The following is a 23,656-nucleotide window of genomic DNA, read 5'->3' as shown; positions in this document are numbered from 1 at the left end:
CCCCTACTCTCCAACCCCTCACCCCAACTCCTCTTTCACCCCTACTCTCCAACCCCTTACCCCAACTCCTCTTTCACCCCAACTCTCCAACCCCGCTCACCCCAACTCCTTTCACCTACTCTCCAACCCCTCACCCCAACTCCTCTTTCACCCCTACTCTCCAACCCCCCTCACTCGAACTCCTCTTTCACCCCTACTCTCCAACCACTCACCCCAACTCCTCTTTCACCCCTACTCTCCAACCCCCCTCACCCCAACTCCTCTTTCACCCCTACTCTCCAACCCCCCTCACCCCAACTCCTTTCACCTACTCTCCAACCCCTCACCCCAACTCCTTTCACCCCTACTCTCCAACCCCCCTCACCCCAACTCCTCTTTCACCCCTACTCTCCAACCCCTCACCCCAACTCCTCTTTCACCCCTACTCTCCAACCCCCCTTACCCCAACTCCTCTTTCACCCCAACTCTCCAACCCCCCTCACCCCAACTCCTCTTTCACCCCTACTCTCCAACCCCCCTCACCCCAACTCCTTTCACCTACTCTCCAACCCCTCACCCCAACTCCTCTTTCACCCCTACTCTCCAACCCCCCTCACCCCAACTCCTCTTTCACCCCTACTCTCCAACCCCTCACCCCAACTCCTCTTTCACCCCTACTCTCCAACCCCCCTCACCCCATCTCCTCTTTCACCCCTACTCTCCAACCCCCCTCACCCCATCTCTTTCACCCCTACTCTCCAACCCCCCTCACCCCATCTCTTTCATCCCTACTCTCCAACCCCCCTCACCCCATCTCTTTCACACCTACTCTCCGAACCCCCTCACCCCAACTCCTCTTTCACTCCTTCTCTCCAACCCCCTCACCCGAACTCCTCTTTCCCCCCTACTCCCCAACCCCCTCACCCCTACTCCTTTCACCCCTACTCTCCAACCCCCCTCACCCCGACTCCTTTCACCCCAACCCTCCAAACCCCCACCCCAACTCCTCTTTCACCCCTACTCCCCAACCCCCTCACCCCTACTCCTTTCACCCCTACTCTCCTTTCACCCCTACTCTCCTTTCACCCCTACTCTCCTTTCACCCCTACTCTCCAACCCCCCTCACCCCGACTCCTTTCACCCCAACCCTCCAACCCCTCACCCCAACTCCTCTTTCACCCGTACTCTCCAACACCCCTCACCCCAAATCCTCTTTCACCCCTACTCTCCAATCCCCTCACTCCAACTCCCCTTCCACTCCTACTCTCACCATTCTCTCGTCTTCCATTGACTTCACTAATGTAAACTGACAGTTGGAACCTGTCAGAATGTGAAAGATATTTACAAATGATTCCAGAGGTTCTTCGAGTTGGGATCTTTCTTCATTCTGTCCACTCGAGGAGTGTGATAACAGACTTTATCCTGTGAATATATAGCTGGTGTATTGGGTCATGATGTGTTTACTTGTTCATCTTGTTGACACTAAAAATTTAGTCTTGTGGTTTCAGACACCAGATAATCAAGCTCACAACAACAGATTATCTTTTCCTAACTTTATTAACAGCGCTACAAACATACAGAGTATTGTTACCCGATCCGGAGAACAGGGATAATACAGTGGATTCAGAGCTCTCTTCTCCCCAGGTCTGTTCTAACGAGCTGTGACTACACTGGCGATATTTATATTTGACTTGTTTAGTACATTATTGATCTGGCCCTGCCCAAACCATAACCACAAGGATATCTGTCATTGTTCTGACTGTGACCACAAGGCTGTGTCACTATCACACACACAGACACAGTTTCCTTGTTTCACATCTCCATACACAGACCATCTCTTTACACATCCCCTTTGTACACAATTGCAGCCGACATGAGCAAGGACGTGAGGTTCATTAAAAGGCACACACATTTCATGACAGCAAAGGTTACATTGGGACAAATGTTCAGTTCATTTCCATTACAGGCAAAATCATCTTCTTAGGCAGTCCCTCGGAACCGAGGATGACTTGCTTCCACACTAACAGTGAGTTCTCAGGTGACTGATGAGTCCAGTGCGGGACCTACAGTCTCTGTCACAGGTGGGGCAGATGGTGGTTGAAGGGGCAGGTGGGTGGGGTGCTTGGGTTGACGTGCGCTCCTTGTGCTTGGCTTCCGCTTGCTCCCGGCGAAGACTCGAGGTGTTCGGCGCCTTCCGGATGCTTCTCCTCCACTTTGTGCGGTCTTGGGCCAGGGATTCCCAGGTGTCGGTGGGGATGTTACACTTTTTGAAGGAGACTTTGAGGGGTGTCCTTGAAGCGTTTTCTCTTATCACCTGGGGCTGTCTTGCCGTGCCGGAGCTCCGAGTAGAGCGCTTGTTTTGGGAATCTTGCATCGGACATGCAGACGATGTGGCCCCTCCATCGGAGCTGATCAAGCGTGGTCAAAGCTTCGATGCTGGGGATGTTGTCCTGAGCGAGAACACTGACGTTGGTGTGCCTATCCTGCCAATGGATTTACAGGGTCTTGCGGAGGCAGCATTGGTGGTACCTCTCCAGTGCTTTGAGGTGCCTGCTGTACATGGTCCACGTCTCTGAAGCATACAGGAGGGCGGGTATCACTACTGCTCTGTGGACCATGAGCTTGGTGCCAGGTTTTAGGTCCTGGTCTTCAAACACTCTCTTCCTCAGGCAACCGAAGCCTGCACTGGCACACTGAAGGCGGTGTTGGATTTTGTCATCGACGTCTGCCCTTGATGACAGTAGGCTCCCAAGGTATAGAAAGTGGTCCACGTTGTCCAAGGCCTCATCATGGATTGTGATAATCGGGGGGCAGTATTGTGTGGCGGGGGCAGGTTGGTAGAGGACTTTTGTCTTACGGATGTTTAGTGTAAGGCCTATGCACTCGTTCGCTTCGGTGAAGGTGTTGGCGATGGTTTGGAGTGCGACCAGCGACTGTGCGCAGACACAAGTGTCGTCTGCATACTGTAATTCGACGACAGAGGATGGTACGACCTTGGGTCTGGACTGGAGGCGACGGAGATTGAACAGTTTCCCGTTTGTTCTGTAGATTAGCTCCACACCAGCGGGGAGCTTACTGAGAGTGAGATGGAGCATTGCAGCAAGGAAGATTGAGAAGAGCGTTGGTGCGATGACACAGCCTTGCTTAACCCTGGTCCGTACATGAATTGGGTCTTTGGTGGATCCGTTGGTCAGGATCACGGCTTGCATGTCATTGTGAAGCAGGTGGAGGATGGTAACAAACTTTTGAGGGCAGCCGAATTTGAGGAGGACATTCTATAATCCCTCACGGTTGACAGTGTAGAAGGCCCTTGTGAGGTCAAAGAAGGCCATGTACAGTGGTTGGTGCTGTTCCTGCATTTCTCTTGTAGTTGACGTGCGGTGAAGATTATGTCCATTGCGCCCCTTAGTGGGCAGAATCCGCATTGCGACTCTGGGAGGAGCTCTTTAGCCACTGGGAGAAGGCGATTGAGGAGGATTCTTGCGATGACATTTCCTGTGGAAGACAGCAGGGAAACTCCTCTGTAATTACCGCAATCGGACTTGTCACCTTTCTTAAAGATGGTCACGATTACGGCCTCTGTGAGATTTGACAATTGCAGCCAACTTGAGCAAGGACGTGAGGCTCATTAAAAGACACACTCATTTCATGACAGCAAAGGTTACACTGGGACAAATCTTCAGATATTTTCCATTACAGGCAAAATGCAGAGCGGTCCAGCAGCACATGGCACCTTAACAGAGTCTCATCGGCCTACAATATAGAGCTGGAGGATTGGGCCATGATCTGTTTACTTGTTCATCTCTTGTTCAATATATTTACTGAGTGCATTTACATTTAAAACCAGGTTCTGAGGCATGATTCTCTATTCACACATCGAAGGTGAGAGAGATGCTGTGGGTCACACGCTAAGTCCAGTAGCTGAAAGTGATTAACAGACTGGGTTTTGTGTTTAGTGATCCCGGGCGTGTTGCCGATACCTTCCCTGGATACCAAGGCTAGGAGAGGCACTCTGGAAGGTAAGGGGAGCTGGGTCTTGTCCATGAGAGTAACCGAAGGTATGAGAACTGAAATAATCTAGAGTTAGAAAGGAGAACAGGCCCAAAAATGGAACAGTCAGTAACAGGACATCAATTAGTCTCTTATCTTGGAGGAAACAAATACTCGACACACTGTGTGTTTTTAACAATGCCAATTTATTTTAGCATTGATCCAGAATATTAATCTCCAGCCCAGTTATAGGGTTATTAACATCAGCAGAAACAAACCCCAACTGTCAGATTGAACATGGTTCAGTCCTGGATGTGATTATCAGCAGCAATAACAGCAGAATCCAATTTCGGCAGTAATGTGTGAACTCGCTGGTGTGTCCACAGGTTGGATGCCTGAATGAATCCCTTCCCACACACGGAGCAGGTGAATGGCCTCTCCCCAGTGTGAATTCGCTGGTGTATCTTTAGATGGGATGATTCACTGAATCTCTTCCGACACACGGAGCAGGTGAACGGCCTCTCCCCAGTGTGAGTGCGCTGGTGCCTCAGTAGGTGGGATGAATCAGGGAATCCCTTCTGACACACGGAGCAGGTGAACGGATTCTCCCCAGTGTGAGTGCGTTGGTGTCTCAGCAGATCATTGCTGCTTTTAAAGGTCTTCTCACAGTCAGAACATTTAAACGGTCTCTTATCAGAGTGAACTTGCTGGTGTTTCAGCAGGGTTGATGACTGAGCGAATCTCTTCCCACACACGGAGCAGGTGAACGGTCTCTCACCAGTGTGAACTCGCTGGTGCCTAGTGAGGCTGGATGAACAAGTAAATCCCTTCCCACATACGGAGCAGGTGAACGGCCTCTTACCAGTGTGAGTGAGTTGGTGTCTCTGGCGGCTGGATAGCAGACTGAATCCCTTCCCACACATGGAGCAGGTGAACGGCCTCTCACCAGTGTGACTGAGTTGGTGTCTCTGGTGGCTGGATGACAGACGGAATCCCTTCCCACACTTGGAGCAAGTGAACGGCCTCTCCTCAGTGTGAGTGCGCTGGTGTCTCAGTAGGTGGGATGACTGAGTGAATCCCTTCCCACACTCGGTGCAGGTGAACGGCCTCTCCCCAGTGTGAATTCGCTGGTGTGCCAGCAGGTCGGATGACTGAGTGAATCCCTTCCCACACTCGGAGCAGGTGAACGGCCTCTCACCAGTGTGACTGAGTTGGTGTCTCTGGTGGCTGGATGAGAGACGGAATCCCTTCCCACACTCTGAGCAAGTGAATGGCCTCTCCTCAGTGTGAGTGCGCTGGTGTCTCAGTAGGTGGGATGACTGAGTGAATCCCTTCCCACACTCGGAGCAGGTAAACGGCCTCTCCCCAGTGTGAATTCGCCGGTGTGCCAGCAGGTCGGATGACTGAGTGAATCCCTTTCCACACGCGGAGCAGGCGAACGGCCTCTTCTCAGTGTGAGTGCGCTGGTGTCTCAGTAGGTGGGATGATTCAATGAATCTCTTCCCACACACGAAGCAGGTGAACGGCCTCTCCCCGGTGTGAACTCGCTGGTGTCTCAGCAGGTAGGATGAATCAGTAAATCCTTTCTGACACACAGAGCAGGTGAACAGATTCTCCCCAGTGTGAGTGCGTTGGTGTATCAGCAGAGCATTACTTCTTTTAAAGCTCTTCTCACAGTCAGAACATTTAAAAGGTCTCTTATCAGAGTGAACTTGCTGGTGTGCCATCAGGGTGGATGACTGAGCGAATCTCTTCCCACACACGGAGCAGGTAAATGGCCTCTCCCCAGTGTGAACACGCTGGTGTACCAAGAGGTGGGATGAACAAGGGAAACTCTTCCCACAGACGGAACAGGTGAACGGCCTCTCCCCGGTGTGAACGTGCTTGTGCTCCAAAAGGTGGCTTGAACGAGTAAATCTCTTCCCACAGACTGAAGAGGAGAACGGTCTCGCCCCTGTGTGAACTCGCTTGTGTGTCAAAAGGCGGACGAAATGAGTGAATCCTTTCCCACAGCAGTAGAACGGCAATTCCCTAGTGTGAATGTCCTCATGTGACATAAGGTGGGCTAAATGAGTGAATCCCTTGCCACACACGGAGCAGTTGAACGGTCTCTCCTTGGTGTGAACTTGCTGGCGTTGAGCGAGTTGCAATGACTGGCTGAACCTCTCCCCACAGTGAGAGCAACTGAATGGACTCTCATGAGTGTGAAGGAGCTGGTGTTCAGCCAGACGGAATGACTGCTGGAACATCTTCCCGCAGTGAGAGCAACAGAACGGTCTCTCGTCAGTGTGAACTCGCTGGTGTTCAATCAGTTCCTCAGAGGTTTTAAAGCTGTTCTCACAGTCAGAGCATTTAAAAGGTCTCTCATCAGCGTGATCAAGTTGGTGTGCAGTGAGGTGGGATGAACAAGTGAATCCCTTCCCACACACGGAGCAGGAGAATGGCCTTTCCCTACTGCAAGCTCGCTGGCGTGTCAGCATGCTAGACAATTGAGTAAATCCCTTCCGAGAGAGAGGTGAACAGCCTATTCCCGGTCTCCAGCTGGGACAGTTAATTGAATCCCTTCCCACAGTCCTCACATTTCCATAGTTTCTCCATGGAGCGGGTGTCCTTGTGTCTCTCCAGGTTGGATGATCAGTTGAAGCCTCGTCCACACACAGAACATGTGTATGGTTTCTCCCCGCTGTGAACAGTGCGATATATTTTCCGGCTGTGTAACTGGTTAAAGCTGTTTCCACAGTCAGTGCACTGGAACACTCTCACTCGGGTGTGTGTGTCTCGATGCTTTTCCAGTCACAATGATGTTTGAAATCTTTTCTCACTGGCAGCAAACATTTCTCCTTTCACATTCAAAGCGCGATGATATTCAGGTCCTGATGAATTGAGTGACTCTGTCAACTCTTCACGTGATGTTTGGTTTGAGTTTCCTATTTGCATATTTTCCCCTTCTAATACCCTGTAAAAGGAATTTACAAAATCATCAAGTACAGGATAGAAATTCAGAACAGACAATTCTAGTTTCTATGGAACATTCTTTCCTCTCTTGCTCCCCCAAAGCTGTAAATCCCCGTCCCACACACTCTCCCTCCTCCCTGTGCTGAAATCCAAACCCATCGCACCATCTCCAACATTTCTTTCCTCCACTCCCAGTTTTCCCCCTCCCTCTACTCTGGTTGGGTTCAGTTCTACACCCGCTGTGTGCAGAGTGAGAATAAAATCAATGAGCTGCTGATTTTCTCTGCTGGTCACTGGGCCTTTTTGAATGGACCAATCGGGTGAGACTGGGTTGCCCCAGGGTCACCAAACAAGAATCAGCCCAACAAGGCTCCCTTTCAGGGGCCACTAATATGGGAGTAACATGTGGACCAATCAAACTGACAGAGACCCTGAAGCCCCGCCCACTCTTTGTTCCTGCCCAAAGTACCGCGCATGCGCCGTGAGACCCGCCCTTTCCAAGATGGCGGCCAGTGACCCGGATCACCCGGGCGGTCACTGACCGGGCCTGTAACCAGGGAAACACGGGGCCTGTGGGCTCTTATTCGCGGCCTCAGGCCTACACCAGGTGTTTATAAAGTTTTTAAGCCCACCTGCGGGTCCAATCCATCCCCTGCGTCCACAATCTTCTCCCGGCCGCTGACCCGCTTGTTCCGCTCAATCCATCGCCGACTCTCGCACGGCGCATGCGCATTGTACATTGTGGGCCCCCCCCGCGCCGGCGCACTGGGCTCCTGTCGTCATTGATAGGGCGCGGTGGATTCTGGGTGAATGTACTGCCATTGAAATCCCCAATTGGTGAACAAACATTCAGTTTTTTCTCATCCGATTGAGATGGGCCTTTTTTGACTACCGGTAGGGGCGACACTAAGTAGTCCCACTGTCACCAGACGGGAACAAAAACCGTTTAGGCAAGAGCCCTTGTGCACCACAAATATGAAACAAACAATAATAACTATGTAGTGTACAGCGACACACACAAATACGATGGAAAGATGGCTGCAAACTTCCCTTAACTCCAATCCTCTGATTTCTATCTTGTAGCTGTCTTTCAATCCATTCTGCTGCCTGGCCCTTCACTTCGCACCTTACTCATCTACTAGATCTTACATAGTGTTATGGATAGCAAGCTGGTTACAAAACAGGAAACAGAGAGTAGGGGTCAGGAGTAGCTGCTCAGACTGGCAAAAGATGAAAAGTGGTGTTCCACAGGGATTGGTGCTGGGACCATTGTTGTTCACATTTACATAAATGATTTGGACTCGGGAATTGGAAGTACAATTTCAAAATTTGTCGATGACACCAAATTGGGATGTGTGGATAATACTGAGGAAGACTGTGAGAAAATGCAAGAAGACATGAATAAATTTGCAGAATGGACGTGTAATTAGCAAATGAATTTCAATGTAGATAAGTGTGAGGTAGTGCATTTTGGTAGGAAGAATAAGGAGGCCACACAATACAATACAAATCGCTTTATTGGCATGATAAGGTACATCTTATGTTGCCAAAGCATCAAAATACATTTATGGTTGAACACATAAACGCGGTTCCATTCATACAGTGTATAAACAGGTATATCCCTGAGTTTATAAATATATTTTCGCCTTGTTTATATATACTCTTGGAAATTATTTGGACTCAATGGGGTAGAGCAGGAAAGGGCAGTAGGGGTACAGATACACAAATCACTAAAAGTAGGGACGCAGATTAAGGCCATAAAAGAAGCAATCCAAGCACCGGGGTTCATTTCTAGAGGGATAGAATTGAAAAGCAGAAAAGTTATGTTAAACTTGTATAGAACCTTGCTTGGACTACACTTGGAGTACTGTGAACAGTTCTGGTCTCCATATTATAAAAAGGATACAGAGGCACTGGAGAAAGTGCAAAAAGTATTTGCAAGGATGATCCTAGAACTGAGAGGATATATTTATCAGGAAAGGCTGAACAGGCTGGGGCTCTTTTCTCTAGAATAAAGAGAAGGCCGATGGGTGACCTGATCGAGGTCTTTAAAGTTATGAAAAGGTTATATAGGGTGGACCTGGAGAAAATGTTTCCACTGCAGGAGTCCAAAACTAGAAGTCATAATTATAAGATAGTCACTAATAAATCCAATAAGGAATTCAGGAGAAACTTCTTTACCAAAAGAGAGGTAAGAATGTGGAACGTGCAACCACAAGGAGTAGTTGAGGCGAATAGCACAGATGCAAGGAATAGAAGGTTATGCTAATAGGTTTAGATGAAGAGGGTGGGAGGAGACTCGTGTGGAGCATACACCACCAGCGACCAGTTGGGCCGAATGGCCTGTTCCTGTGCTGTAGACTCTCTGTAGACTCTGTAACTCTGTGTAACTATGTCTTCAGACTCCTAATGTAGCTGGAAAAGCTTTTGCTATTCTTACCACAATTCTGCACCATTTTCTTTTCCAAAGACCTCTGAGCTTCTCTAATAGCTGCTTTTGTCTCCCTCAATTGTGCGTGATATTTGTTCCTATTCTTCTGTAAACTGAATTCGTCTTGTTACAAACTGGGTTCAAATTTCGGCAAGTCAGGCATCATTCACCCGAGACCTACGCAGGCAGGTAGTTCCTTAGTAAGGATTCCTCTGGTTCCTTGGCATATATTTGTCAGGATACCGAAGCCCAGCTTTCTTCCAGTCCACTCCTGGAGGCCCCACTCCCTGAGCCTACAACCGTCAGCAGGGTCAGTGGTGGAGTTCCACAGCGGGAGTGATCCCAGAGTAACTGTTGGGATCACTCCCCCGTGGATGTTATGGGTACGTCAATAAAACAGGGAATTCCTGGAAACACGCTGCAGGTCCTTCTTTATCTGGAGATCAAATGTCTGTTGTATAATTGTACCAGCAGTTAACAGGCTCCTGTGAACTCCTCTCTCTGCTATTTTAATGCAGACTTTAACCAATTTATTTTAAATGTGTTTATTTTAAATGAGTTAATGCCTGCCTTAAAATGGTAGACTCAGGATTGTCCCACAAACATGTTAAATCTTCGTGGAATAATTACCAGTCATTTTTAGACTGGAAACTTAAACCTGTTTCACTTTCAGTCAGGAACAGATCGCAGTTTGACACCAATCTCTGATTTGACAGCATGTTTCCAGCATTCACCGTTGTTCTTCCAGACTCTTAACACAGTTGTAAAGAAGCCTTCTGTTCCGTGCCTAGGAGCTCTGAACCATGGCAGAGAGTGGCTGGGACACATTTCTCACAGGCCTTGAGATTAACCCACACGGCAACTTTGCTGTCAGTGAAGAGAGACGAGAAAGACCAAAGTGCATTTTTCCCCTCTCAGTGTGGCCCTGAAGGACTGTGTCCAGGCTGAAGTTCTGTTCCCACCATACAATCCTCCCCCAGATTGTCCTTTCTGAGCTCCAGCCAGGTGATGCTAAACACTCAGGTGGGAAAGAAAAAAATCTACAACAATGGCCTAGAAATTCAGTTGTGTTCGCCAGCCATTAGCGCCATAAGAGGAGTAGATCTCGAGCGCTAGGCACTTAGCGGCCGGGCGCAGAACGATCTGCGCCTACGCCCAACTTCAGTTGACATTTCGTCGTGCAACGCCGTTTGTGCGCCCCAAACCGGAACTTCAGTGGCGCCCGCCCAATGTGGGCGTGGCGCTGTTAAGAACTGTGAGGTGGAATGCAGCAGAGGCCCTGCGGGCCTCGGGGAGCGCTAATTAAAGGGCACTTAGACTGAACTATAAAGGGCTGCCATTTTGCTGCAATGACTTTAGTGCTACGGATTTCTGGACAGAGACCAAGGAAGAGACCTTACTGATTTGGGCCAACATAGGAGAGGTATTTTTGGCTTCTGGCCAGAGCTTGGAAATTTGACTCATTGTGATTTCACTGTTTGCAAGTATATTATGAGGGCTGCATGGGGTTCCAACCCTCAGTTCCATCATTATTTGCGAAGGGCTCGCAGACGCTGTGTTAGAGAGGCAGCCATGCCTAGACGCAGAGGGGCCATCAGGCGTCGGCAACGTAGGCCTTACCCACTCAGGGAATACCGCCAGCAGGTGTCCTATCTCACTATGACTGCCGCGCATTGTGTTAAGAGGCTGCGCTTCAGAAGGGAGGTGGTTGCAGAGATCTGCCAGCTGCTTCACAGAGATCTGCGTCCACAGCTGATGTGCAGGACGTCTCTGCCGGTGGCTCTGAACTTTTATGCAAGCGGCTCCTTCCAAGCCGCTGCTGGGGACATAGCGAACATCTCCCAGTTCACCGTGCATCGCTGCATCCAGCAGGTCACCGATGCCCTTTTCACAAGGAGACACCAATTCATCTCCTTCCCCATGACCCTAGAGAGGCAGGAGCAGCGTGCAGTCGGATTTGCGAGGATCGCCAACTTCCCCATGGTGCAGGGCGCCATTGACTGCACGCCTGTGGCTATGCGGGCACCTATCGACAATGCCGAGGATTACCACAACCGGAACGGCTACCATTCCCTCAATGTACAGCTGGTGTGTGACCACAGGCAGCGCATCCTAGCTGTCAATGCCCGCTTTCCAGGCAGCAGCCACGATGCATTTATCCTGTGCCAGACTACTGTGGCTGACATGTTCCAGGCACAGCCTCCCCCAAGAGGATGGCTTATCGGGGACAAAGGCTATCCTTTGTGTACATGGCTCATGACCCCGCTCCGCACGCCCAGGACCCCTGCTGAGGAGGCATACAACGAAAGCCATCAAGCCACAAGGAACATCATAGAGCAAACGATTGGCGTCCTCAAGCAATGGTTCCGCTGCCTGGATCGCTCCGGCGGATCTCTCCAGTATTTGCCGGATAGAGTCTCCCAGTTCGTCGTCGTTTGCTGCATGCTGCACAACCTGGCTATCCGCAGGACTCAGGCACTGCCACCTCACGTTGGACCACCACCTCAGGAGGACCATGAGGAGGAGGAGGAGGAGGAGGAGGAGTACCAGCCCAGGAGGGAGCCACAAGATCCAAGGGCCATCCGTCGGCGGCTTATTGAACGACACTTCTAGGCCCCCTGTCAGGGAATGGCTTGCGGCAATGAAGGCACATGAATGCAGCCGCTCCACAAGCCCTCAGCCGGTTAACGCAACAACCACTTGAAACATCACACATGGACAAGCTGAATAAATAAAAAGCTTTATTGAACAAACTCAGGGCCCTTCCCACATGAAACCCAAAAACAGGCAACACCCCCAAAAAACAGTCAAAAACATATCTCACTCCCACAACCTGGGGAGGAATAACAAAACTTGTCCATCCAAATGGCCTTCATCCTCGGCCTTACCAAAAGAACCCCCCCCATAGAGAACACAACCACCCCCATATAAAAAAACAATGGCCTTCATCCTCGGCCTTACCAAGATAAACCACCCCATAGAGAACACAAACACCCCCATATAAAAAAACAATGGCCTTCATCCTCGGCCTTACCAAGATAAACCCCCCCATAGAGAACACAAACACCCCCATATAAAAAAACATTTGCCTTCATCCTCGGCCTTACCAAAATAAACCCCCCCCATAGAGAACACAAACACCCCCAGATAAAAAAACATTTGGCAACACACTCTACTTTGTGTGCCGAGAGGGCGAGTCCTTGTCCAGGCTTTTCCGGCCCCTGGCTGACCTGCTGCTCCGCCTCAACCTGGGCCCTGTGGGTGTTGCAAGGCTGGGGGAAGGCTCCTGAGGGGCACATTGCATGACGGCAGATGCCCTTGGGGGTCGGCCTAGACGAGCTCCGGCCCTCGAGGGGCCGGCTGCTGACTGCTGCAGCTGTGGCTGGGCAGCATCAGTCTCTCCAGCAGCTCATCGCAGCTTTGCTGGGGGAGTGGCAGTGGCGGCTGCAGCAATGGGGGCAAGCTGGCTGATGCCAGGTGCTCGCTGGTCACCAGAGACACTGGCACTCGGCCGGGCTGGCACTGCAGCAAGCGCAGCAATCTGGTGAAGGCCAGACCGCTGTGCTGCAGCAGCACGGCGGGTGCCCTGGCGATGCGTGCATGACACAGCGAGTGTGGCAGCAGTGAGTGCCCGTACTGCCCTGGTCTGTGCCCACATCAGACCAGCCAGTGACTGCACGACACCACTGATCAACTCTCCACTCGCTGCCTGTGCTGCCCTGAAGTCGTCCCGACTCGCATCCTGTGCTGCCCTGAATTCGGCCCGACTCGCGTCCTGTGATGCCCTGAATTCGGCCCGACTCGCGTCCTGTGATGCCCCGAATTGTGCCCGACTCGCGTCCTGTGATGCCCCGAATTGTTCGAGACCCCTGGCCTGTGCTGCCGCGAGTTGTTCAAAACCCCTGGCCTGTGAGGCCCCGAAATCGGCCACACTATGAGCCAGGGACTCAATGGCCTCAGGCAACCGTCCCACAACCCCCATGAACTCGGTGTGCCGACGATCCGAGTCCACGGACATTTGATCAAGGAGGCGCACCTCCTGGGCGAGGACCGTCTCCGGACTGGAGGCCGGACTCTCCCTCTGGGGAGAAGGCCGCCGAGCTGGCCGACCCTTCCCGCGTGGCTGCATGCCACTGGGCCCAGGAGCTACACTCCCCTGCAACACTTCCCCCCTCTGGGGAGAAGGCCACTGAGCTGCCCGACCCTTCCCGCGTGGCTGGACGCCACTGGGCACAGGAGCTACACTCCCCTGCAACGCTTCCCCCCTCTGGGGAGAAGGCAGCCGAGCTGCCCGACCCTTCCCGCGTGGCTGGACGCCACTGGGCACAGGAGCTACACCCCCCTGCAACACTTCCCCCTGGCTCTCCTCCAGGGAAGACGTGTCCCCTCCATTGCCATCCCCTGGCGCGGATGAGGGTTCCCCCGATGTGCCACCTTCCTCTTGCTCCTCCTCTTCCGAGGGACTGACACTCGCAGCTTCAGGGACCTCCTCCTCACCAGCTGAAAGCAGGAAGGCACAAGAGTAGCTTTAGAGTGAGGACAGGGTGTCAGCGAGGGAGGCATGAGTGGTGGCATTCTGCGCATTGGTCGGACAGTGGCAAAGGATGTAGATCTGAAGCGCAAGGGGAACGAGAGAGGTCCAAACGGTCATGTCCTTACCATTGGGGCCCAGCACAGGGTCGGCATCTCCAATTGCAACGGGGCCAATCACCCGGGCACCCATGAGTCGACCCATGCGCTCCTCCAGGTCACTGAGCTGCTGGAACTGGGCACGGCCTCCCCCGGTGTCAGTCCGGCTCTTCAGATTCTGGGCCAGCTTGGCCTGCAAGAGAAAGGACGGCCTCTAAGTACAGTGTGTTGCCCTGTTGTTGTGTGCACTGCCTCCCATGGTCAAATAGCTTGGCCAGTGTGGTGCCCTGTTGTTGTGTGTACTGCCTCCCATGGTCGAATAGCTTGGCCAGTGTGTAAAGTGCAGAAAGTGCAATTGATGTTCATGCCAGTGCCATAGCTGCGGGAGGAGGGATGGCCATTAGGCCTTTGAGGTCCCTTTGCCCATAATGTGAGGTGCACATGCAAGGATGAGGAGGACACTGGAAAGGGTACTCACCCTGACAACCCGAGTGAGGTCGTTAAACTTTTTCCGGCATTGGTCAGCAGTCCTGGGGACATCGCTGTTGGCTGTGACCCTCTGGGCGATTTCCCTCCAGGCTCTCCTGTACACCCTCTTGGGAGGCTTCTTGCCACTGTCCGGGAACAAGATATGGCTTCTCCTCTCCAAAGCCCTAACCAGCACCTTTAAATCATGGGCAGAGAAGCGCTGCGCTCGCTCACGGGCCCTCTGCATCCTTGCTGGCGCTATTTCTCTCCAGCAGCAGTGTTTAGGCCTAGCTGGAGGGCTGCAGTATCCAGGGCGTGGCAGCAGACCAAGTCGACCCTTCCCCCTTTAAGAGCTGGCCGGCGCCAGGGTGTCTGCTGTCAATCAAAACATGACCGCACCTGCGCTGCGCCCGGCCTCGGCGGTATCAGTCTGCACCGCCGGCTTAGCGCCTAAAGATAGGCGTGCAATGCCAGTTTTAGCGCTCGAGCAAACTCCTTGGCCAAAGCTACTGAATATCGGCGAAGTGGCCTCCACTTTCCGGCGGGCGCAAACTTTAGCGCCCGCCTGACTTTAACGCCCCAAAAGTGGCTATACTGAATTTCTAGGCCAATGTGTTTAAAACAAAGCTGATTTATTTGACAGGTATCCAGAATATTAAACTCCAGCCCAGTTACAGGAGTTATTAACACCAGCAGAAACAAATCCCAACTGTCAGAATGAGCATGGTTCAGTCCTGGATCTGATTAACAACAGCAATAACAGCATAATCCAAACCCAGCAGTCACTTGTGAACTCGCTGGTGTGTCAGAAGGTGGGATGACTGAGTGAATCCTGTCCCACACATGGAGCAGGTGAACGGCCTCTCCCCAGTGTGAACTCGCTGGTGTCTCAGCAGGTGAGATGAACAAGTGAATCCCTTCCCACACACGGAGCAGGTGAACGGCCTCTCCCCAGTGTGAGTACGTTGGTGTTTCAGCAGGTTGGATGAATCAGTGAATCCCTTCCCACACACGGAGCAGGTGAACGGCCTCTCCCAAGAATGAACTCGCTGGTGTCTCAGCAGATCCTTTTCGCTTTTAAATCTGTTCTCACAGTCAGAACATGTAAAAGGTCTCTTAACTGTGTGAACAAGTTGGTGTGCCAGTAGGTGGGATGGCTGAGTGAATCTCTTCTCACACACAGGGCAGGTGAATGGCCTCACCCCAGTGTGAATTCGCTGGAGTGTCAGCAGGTAGGATAACTGAGTGAATCCCTTCCCACACTCAGAGCAGGTGAACGGTCTCTTCCCAGTGTGACTATACTGGTGTGTCAGCAGATCATTTCTGCTTTTAAAGCTCTTCTCACAGTCAGAACATTAAAAAGGTCTGTTATTGGTGTGAACAAGTTGGTGAGTAGTGAGGTGGGATGAACAAGTGAATCCCTTCCCACACATGGAGCAGGTGAAAGGTCTCTCCCCAGTGTGAGTTCAGATGATCGCCTGAACCCAGTCCCGCAGTGAGAGCAGCTGAACAGTCTTTCCCCAGTGTGAACACATTGATGGCATGTCAGTTCCCCAGAACTTTTACAGCACTTCCCACAGTCCGGGCATTTAAAAGGTCTCTTGTCAGTGTGAACTCGCTCATGCTTCAGCAGATTGGATGAATTAATAAATCCTTTCCCACACTCGGAGCAGGTGAACGGCCTCTCCCCAGTGTGAACTCGCTGGTGTCTCAGCAGATCCTTTTTGCTTTTAAATATCTTCTCACAGTCAGAACATGTAAAAAGCCTCATATCAGTGTGAACGCGCTGGTGTGTCAGTAGGTGGGATGCCTGCGTGAATCCCTTTTCACACACAGAGCAGGTGAACGGTTTCTCCCCTGTGTGAACTCGCTGGTGTCTCAGTAGATGGGATGACTGAATGAATCTCTTCTCACACACAGGACAGGTGAACGACCTCGCCCCAGTGTGAACTCGCTGGTGTGTCAGCAGGTGGGATGAATCAGTGAATCCCTTCCCACACTCAGAGCAGGTAAACGGCCTCTCCCCAGTGTGAACTCGCTGGTGTGTCAGCAGGTGAGATGATCTCCTGAACCTCTTCCCGCAGAGAGAGCAGCTGAACGGTGTGTAACCGGTGTGAATGTGCTGGTGCTCCATCAGTGCCTCAGGGCATTTAAAACACTTTTCGCAGTCGGAGCATTTGAACTCTCTCTCATCAGTGTGAACTTGCTGGTGTCTCAGCAGGGCAGATGACTGAGTGAATCTCTTCTCACACACAGGACAGGTGAATGGCCTCTCCCTGGTGTGACTGTGCCTATGAATTTCCAGAACAAACAGGTAATTGAATGGTGCTTTTTGCTTCCACATTCAGAGGCTGATGATATTCAGGTCCCATTAATCGAGTCGCTCTGTCAGATCTTGAAGTGATATTTGGTTTGAGCTTCCCCTCTGCAAATCCTCCCCTTCTAACATCCTGTAAAATGAATTTAAAACAGGAAAAGAGGAGCGTGAGATGAATCTGGTCATTTGCAGGGCCGGCACTAGAAAAACGTGACTATGAAAGCTGCCGAATTATCGTAAACATCCAACTGGCTCACGAATATCCTTCACAAGACTCTGGCCTCTATAGCAGGAGAGGAGAGATAGAGGTGGGTGGGGGCGAAGGAGAGGGCCTCTGTACATCTGCAACTCGACAATAACTTTGACAAAACCTCCCAAACCCGTGAACTCGCTGGTGTCTCAGCAGGTGAGATGAACAAGTGAATCCCTTCCCACACACGGAGCAGGTGAACGGCCTCTCCCCAGTGTGAGTACGTTGGTGTTTCAGCAGGTTGGATGAATCAGTGAATCCCTTCCCACACACGGAGCAGGTGAACGGCCTCTCCCAAGAATGAACTCGCTGGTGTCTCAGCAGATCCTATTCGCTTGTAAATCTGTTCTCACAGTCGGAACATGTAAAAGGTCTCTTAACTGTGTGAACAATTTGGTGTGCCAGTAGGTGGGATGGCTGAGTGAATCTCTTCTCACACACAGGGCAGGTGAATGGCCTCTCCCCAGTGTGAATTCGCTGGAGTGTCAGCAGGTAGGATAACTGAGTGAATCCCTTCCCACACTCAGAGCAGGTGAACAGTCTCTTCCCAGTGTGACTATACTGGTGTGTCAGCAGATCATTTCTGCTTTTAAAGCTCTTCTCACAGTCAGAACATTGAAAAGGTCTGTTATCGGTGTGAACAAGTTGGTGAGTAGTGAGGTGGGATGAACAAGTGAATCCCTTCCCACACATGGAGCAGGTGAAAGGTCTCTCCCCAGTGTGAGTTCAGATGATCGCCTGAACCCAGTCCCGCAGTGAGAGCACCTGAACGGTCTCTCCCCAGTGTGAACACGTTGATGGCATGTCAGTTCCCCAGAACTTTTATAGCACTTCCCACAGTCCAGGCATTTAAAAGGTCTCTTGTCAGTGTGAACTCGCCCATGCTTCAGCACATTGGATGAATTAATAAATCCTTTCCCACACTCGGAGCAGGTGAACGCCCTCTCCCCAGTGTGAACTCGCTGGTGTCTCAGCAGATCCTTTTTGCTTTTAAATCTCTTCTCACAGTCAGAACATGTAAAAAGCCTCATATCAGTGTGAACTCGCTGGTGTGTCAGTAGGTGGGGTGACTGCGTGAATCCCTTTTCACACACAGAGCAGGTGAACGGTTTCTCCCGTGTGTGAACTCGCTGGTGTCTCAGTAGATGGGATGACTGAATGAATCTCTTCTCACACACAGGACAGGTGAACACCCTCTCCCCAGTGTGAACTCGCTGGTGTGTCAGCAGGTGGGATGAATCAGTGAATCCCTTCCCACACTCAGAGCAGGTAAACGGCCTCTCCCCAGTGTGAACTCGCTGGTGTGTCAGCAGGTGGGATGACTGAGTGAATCCCTTCCCATACTCCGAGCAGGTAAACGGCCTCTCCCCGGTGTGAACTCGCTGGTGTGTCAGCAGGTGAGATGATCTCCTGAACCTCTTCCCGCAGAGAGAGCAGCTGAATGGTGTGTAACCGGTGTGAATGTGCTGGTGCTCCATCAGTGCCTCAGGGCATTTAAAACACTTTTCGCAGTCGGAGCATTTGAACTCTCTCTCATCAGTGTGAACTTGCTGGTGTCTCAGCAGGGCAGATGACTGAGTGAATCTCTTCTCACACACAGGACAGGTGAACGGCCTCTCCCCGGTGTGACTGCGCCTATGAATTTCCAGAACAAACAGGTTATTGAATGGTGCTTTTTGCTTCCACGTTCAGAGGCCGATGATATTCAGGTCCCAATTAATCGAGTCGCTCTGTCAGATCTTGAAGTGATGTTTGGTTTGAGCTTCCCCTCTGCAAATCCTCCCCTTCTAACATCCTGTAAAATGAATTTAAAACAGGAAAAGAGGAGCGTGAGATGAATCTGGTCATTTGCAGGGCCGGCACTAGAAAAACGTGACTATGAAAGCTGCCGAATTATCGTAAACATCCAACTGGCTCACGAATATCCTTCACAAGACTCTGGCCTCTACAGCAGGAGAGGAGAGATAGAGGTGGGCGGGGGCGAAGGAGAGGGCCTCTGTACATCTTCAACTCGACAATAACTTTGACAAAACCTCCCAAACCCGCGACCTCCACCACCGAGAAGGACCAGGGCAGCAGGTGCATGGGAAAACCATCAACCCCAGGTTCCCCTCCTGACTTGTTTCTTCATCGTCGCTGGGGCAACATCCTGGAACTCCTTAACTAACAGCATTGTGGAAGTACCTTCACCACACGGACTGCAGCGGTTCAAGAGGTGGCGACTCACCACTACCTTCTCAGGGGCAATTAGGGATGGACAATATATGCTGGACTTCCCAGCTACAGCCACATCCCAAGAATGAAGTAAAAACATCTGTAGATGTAAAATAGATTAAACTCATCTACAGAAATACTTGTTCCTAAAACAATAGTCTTTTACATTGTAGGGACAGTGTCTGTTTAACAACCTAATCTCCCCCAGAATCCACCTCCCTTGACAGTCTCACATTGGAAATTGTTGGGTCCTCCTGGGCTCAGATGTACTGGGGGTTAAACCCAGCAGCTTCTCCTCCATCTCCACTCCAGCTCAAACTGAAGCAACAAAAAGACCTACACAGGCGGCCAGGGACTGACCTCCTCATCCAGCGCTCACCCTGATACAACCCGGCTCTGGATTGGTCGGTCTCTGTTTCCAGGCTCGGTTCTGTGAGAAACGCGAGCAATAAAACAAAAACAAAATATTGCGGATGCTGGAAATCTGAAATAGAGAGAGAAAATGCTGGAAATCCTCAGCAGGTCAGGCGGCATCTGTGGAGAGAGAAACAGGGTTAACGGTTCAGGGTGCTGACCTTCCGTCAGCCCTCAATAAAACTCTTCCCCACAGTCGCTGATTAATACAAAAAGAAAATACTGCAGATGCTGGAAATCTGAAATAAAAACAGAAAATGCTGGAGATACTCAGCAGGTCAGGCAGCATCTGTGAAGAGAGAAACAGAGTTAATGTTTCAGGTCAATGACCTATCGTCAGAGCTGGAAAAAAGAGGAAATGGAACAGATTTTTAAGTAAGTGTAGGGGCTGGGAAACATAGAAACATAGAAGATAGGAGCAGGAGTAGGTCATTTGGCCCTTCGAGCCTGCTCCGCCATTCAATGAGATCATGGCTGATCATCCAAATTCAGTACCCTGTCCCTGCCTTCTCCCCATATCCCTTGATCCCTTTAGCCTCAAGAAATATATCCAACTCTTTCTTGAATATATTTAATGAACTGGCCTCCACCGCCCTCTGTGGCAGAGAATTCCACAGGTTCACCACTCTCTGGGTGAAGAAGTTCCTCCTCATTTCAGTCCTAAATGGCTTACCCCTTATCCTTAGACTGTGACCCCTGGTTCTGGACTCCCCGGCCATCATAAACATCCTTCCTGAATCTAGTCTGTCCAGACCTGCCAGAATTTTATAGGTTTCGATGAGATCCCCTCTCAATCTTCTAAACTCCAGTGAGTATAAGCCCAATCGACACAATCTCTCCTCATACGTCATTCCTGCCATCCCAGGTGTCAGCCTGGTGAATCTTCACTGCACTCCCTCCATGGCAAGAATGTCCTTCCTCAGGTAAGGTGAGCAAAACTGCACACAATACTCAAGGTGCGGTCTCACCAAGGCCCTGTACAACTGTAGCAAGACATCCTTGTTCCTGTACTCGAACCCTCTTGCTACGAAGGCCAACATACCATTTGCCTTCTTAACCGCCTGCTGCACCTGCATGCTTACCTTCAGTGACTGGTGCACAATAACACCAGGTGCACTTCCCCTTCTCCCAATCTATTGCCATTCAAATAATAATCTGCCTTCCTGTTTTTGTCACCAAAGTGGATAACCTCACATTTATCCACATTATAGTGCATTTGCCATGTTTCTGCCCAATCACCCCAAAGGGGGGAGGGGATGAAAGAACAAAAGGGAAGGTCTGTGATAGGATAGAAGGCAGGAGAGGTTAAGAGACAAAGGATTGCTGACTAATGGTGGCTGCAGCACCCATAATCACCCGCACCCCGGAAACCGCTCTATCCAAGGCGCTGATTTCCCCGCTGAGAGTGTGCATGCTCCCCGGGGCCGCGGGCCATTCTGGGAGCCTGGCTCCTGTCCTTTGCCCTGAGTCTGACTCGGTGGAACCGGCTGAAGAAACCGGGAAGCAGCGGCTTGGATGGGGGAGGTGCTGCACCCTGGGTTTCCTGGTGCCGGGGCTCTGGCCGCACGTTCTGTCCTTTGTCCCGAGTCGGACTCCGTGGAAAATGCTGAAGATTCCCCTCTCTTCTCCCCTAAAGGTGCTGACGCTGGCTCTAACCCCCAATACTCTGTCCTTCATTACAAGCTTTCCCTCTGTAATATCTCCCAACTCTGGCGAGGGGCTCTCCCTGACCAGTCACCATTTCTCCTCCATTTACAGACGCTCGCTGACCAGTCACCATTTCTCCTCCATTTACAGACGCTCGCTGACCAGTCACCATTTCTCCTCCATTTACAGACGCTCCCTGACCAGTCACCATTTCTCCTCCATTTACAGACGCTCTCTGATCAGTCACCATTCCTCCTTCATTTACAGACACTCCCTGACCAGTCACCATTTCTCCTCCATTTACAGACGCTCCCTGACCAGTCACCATTTCTCCTCCATTTACAGATGCTCCCTGATCAATCACCATGCCTCCTTCATTTACAGACGCTCCCTGACCAGTCACCAGTTCTCCTCCATTTACAGACGCTCCCTGACCAGTCACCATTTCTCCTCCATTTACAGACGCTCCCTGACTCACTTCCTGTCTGTCCCGGAGTTTGGCGCTTTGTTGAGGTTCGGGCCGAAGTGAAACGGGAACCCGCGGGTGGGGGCGGATAATGTTCACTGCTCTTATAATCGGGCCTGGGGCCGCACTCGGGGTGTGTGAAGCCCGCGTCCACCCGGGGTTCATTAACCCGCCTCCCTCTGACCTGCTGCAGCCTCGCCACCCGCGCATGCTCAGCTCACTGCCCAACAATCAGCCTCTCCCGCGCATGCTCAGCTCACATTGCCCAACAATCAGCCTCTCCCACGCATACTCAGCTCACACTGCTCCAGTCGGCCTCTCCCGCGCATGCTCAGCTCACACTGCCCAACAATCAGCCTCTCCCGCGCATGCTCAGCTCACACTGCCCACCAATCAGCCTCTCCCGCGCATGCTCAGCTCACACTGCTCCAGTCGGCCTCTCCCGCGCATGCTCAGCTCACACTGCCCAACAATCAGCCTCTCCCGCGCATGCTCAGCTCAAACTGCTAAATCATCCCTTTGTCATTTAATCTGGTATCATTCTACTAAATCTTTTTTGCACTTTTGCCAGCGCCATTAATAATAGAGTAGAACAGTTCACAGTAGTCCAAGTGTGGTCTAACAGGGGTTCTGTACAAGTTTTACATAACTGCTGTGCTTTTGAACTCTAATTGTTGCTTGCGATTCCTGCGCCATGTGGGAACTTCTGGACACTTCACGTGTCTTGGGGGACCATGTGTGTCGGAAGTGTTTCCAGCTGCTTGAGCTCGAGCTCAGGGTTTCCGAGCTTGAGGGGCAGCTGGAGTCACTGCGGAGCATCAGGGAGGCTGAGAGGTTCCTGGACCGTACGTTCCAGGAGGTGGCCACCCCACAGGTAGAGAGAGTTCAGGATAGTAAATGGGTGGCCATCCAGAAGAGTAGGAAGAGGCAGGAAGTGCAGGAGTCTTCAGGGGGGTCACTCTCAAACCGGTACGCAGCATTGGGGACTGCTGGGAGTGACAACACCTTGAAGGAGTGCAGTCCAGACCATGGCACCAATGGGCAAGGGACGGCACGGGGGGAACAGCAAAGAGCAGAAATACAGTCGTTATAGGAGTCATAGAGTCATAACGGCACAGAAGGAGGCCATTCAGCTCGAGTCCGTGCCGGCTCTCTGTAGAGCAATCCAGTCAGTCCCATTCCCCCGCTCTACCCCCGTAGCCCTGCAAGTATATTTCCCTCAAGTATCTATCCATTCTCCCCTTGAAAACATTGAGTGTCTCCGCTTCCAACACTTCAGTTGGCAGCGAGTTCCAGGTCATCACCACTCGCTGTGTAAAAATGTTTTCCCTCACATCTCCCCTCTATCTCTTGCCCAAAAGCTTAAATCTGTGTTCCCTAGTCCTTGTGCCATCAACTAGTGGAAACAGCCTTTCCCCGGCTAGCCTATCCAAACCCGTCATAATCTTGTACACCTCTAGCAAATCACCCCTCAACCTCCTTTGCTCTAATGTAAACAAATCCAGTTTCTCCAACCTGTCCTTGTAGCTAAGATCCCCCATCCCCGGAACCATTCTGGTAAATCTCCTCTGCACCCTCTCAAGGGCCTTCACATCCTTCCTAAAGTGTGACCAGAACTGGAGGCAATACTCCAGTTGTGGCCTAACCAGCACTTTAAAAAGGTTCATAACTTCTTCATAGCTAGCATAACTTCTCTACTTTTGTACTCAATACCTCTATTTATGAAGCCCAAGATCCCATATGCTTTGTTAACCACTCTCTCAATATGTCCTGCCACCTTCAGAGACCTATGCACATTAACTCCCAGGTCCCTCTGTCCCTACACACTCTTTAAAACTGTGCCATTAAGTGTATATTGCCTCTCCCTGTTTCTTCTGCCAAAATGCATCACCTCAC

At 51.3% G+C, this 23,656-nt stretch overlaps 3 protein-coding genes across 5 annotated transcripts; all 3 read right to left on the bottom strand.

Annotated features, from left to right (window-relative positions):
- Window positions 1–1,517: 1,517 nt before the first annotated feature.
- Window positions 1,518–7,674, bottom strand: LOC147119208 (uncharacterized). The gene is made up of 2 exons (XM_085984904.1): window positions 7,557–7,674; window positions 1,518–6,925 (listed from the first exon to the last, which is right to left on the bottom strand). The coding sequence occupies exon 2, from the start codon at window positions 6,447–6,449 to the stop codon at window positions 4,272–4,274; it is 2,178 nt and encodes a 725-aa protein (XP_085841030.1). The 5' UTR covers window positions 6,450–6,925; window positions 7,557–7,674; the 3' UTR covers window positions 1,518–4,271.
- Window positions 7,675–12,083: 4,409 nt separating this feature from the next.
- LOC147119207 (uncharacterized) lies at window positions 12,084–14,091 on the bottom strand. The gene is made up of 2 exons (XM_085984907.1): window positions 14,015–14,091; window positions 12,084–13,855 (listed from the first exon to the last, which is right to left on the bottom strand). The coding sequence occupies exons 1-2, from the start codon at window positions 14,088–14,090 to the stop codon at window positions 12,765–12,767; spliced, it is 1,167 nt and encodes a 388-aa protein (XP_085841033.1). The 5' UTR covers window position 14,091; the 3' UTR covers window positions 12,084–12,764.
- On the bottom strand, window positions 12,084–18,699 carry LOC147119206 (uncharacterized). 3 transcript variants are annotated; one of them, XM_085984918.1, is made up of 4 exons: window positions 17,737–18,699; window positions 17,158–17,335; window positions 15,910–16,658; window positions 12,084–15,760 (listed from the first exon to the last, which is right to left on the bottom strand). In XM_085984918.1, exons 1-4 carry the CDS (start codon window positions 18,495–18,497, stop codon window positions 15,235–15,237), a joined length of 2,214 nt encoding a protein of 737 aa, XP_085841044.1. In that variant the 5' UTR covers window positions 18,498–18,699; the 3' UTR covers window positions 12,084–15,234. The 3 variants fall into 3 exon arrangements, with proteins under 3 accessions (XP_085841044.1, XP_085841046.1, XP_085841047.1); XM_085984920.1 differs by lacking the exons at window positions 17,158–17,335; window positions 17,737–18,699 and having other exon boundaries at window positions 12,084–15,501; window positions 15,583–15,760; window positions 15,910–16,728; XM_085984921.1 differs by lacking the exons at window positions 17,158–17,335; window positions 17,737–18,699 and having other exon boundaries at window positions 12,084–15,787; window positions 15,937–16,808.
- Between the last annotated feature and the right edge of the window lie 4,957 nt (window positions 18,700–23,656).

The sequence above is a fragment of the Somniosus microcephalus genome, chromosome 4, assembly GCF_052327205.1.
Source record: "Somniosus microcephalus isolate GS21.2 chromosome 4, FLI_Smic_1.0, whole genome shotgun sequence".
NCBI lineage: Eukaryota > Metazoa > Chordata > Chondrichthyes > Squaliformes > Somniosidae > Somniosus > Somniosus microcephalus.
Note: the sequence above shows the minus strand (reverse complement) of the source record. Positions and strands in the feature narration are given on the sequence as shown.

Excerpts from the sequence above, each read along its gene's own strand:
- LOC147119208 (XM_085984904.1), bottom strand. The coding sequence starts at position 6,449 with ATGCTGACACGCCAGCGAGCTTGCAGTAGGGAAAGGCCATTCTCCTGC.
- LOC147119207 (XM_085984907.1), bottom strand. The coding sequence starts at position 14,090 with ATGGGTCGACTCATGGGTGCCCGGGTGATTGGCCCCGTTGCAATTGGA. Across the intron at positions 13,856-14,014 it reads CCCTGTGCTGGGCCCCAATG|CTGGTGAGGAGGAGGTCCCT; the intron begins GTAAGGACATGA and ends TCCTGCTTTCAG.
- LOC147119206 (XM_085984918.1), bottom strand. The coding sequence starts at position 18,497 with ATGGAGCACCAGCACATTCACACCGGTTACACACCATTCAGCTGCTCT. Across the intron at positions 16,659-17,157 it reads ACCTGCTGAGACACCAGCGA|CAAGTTCACACTGATGAGAG; the intron begins GTTCACGGGTTT and ends CTGAGACACCAG. Across the intron at positions 15,761-15,909 it reads CGATCATCTGAACTCACACT|ACACCAGTATAGTCACACTG; the intron begins GGGGAGAGACCT and ends TGATCTGCTGAC.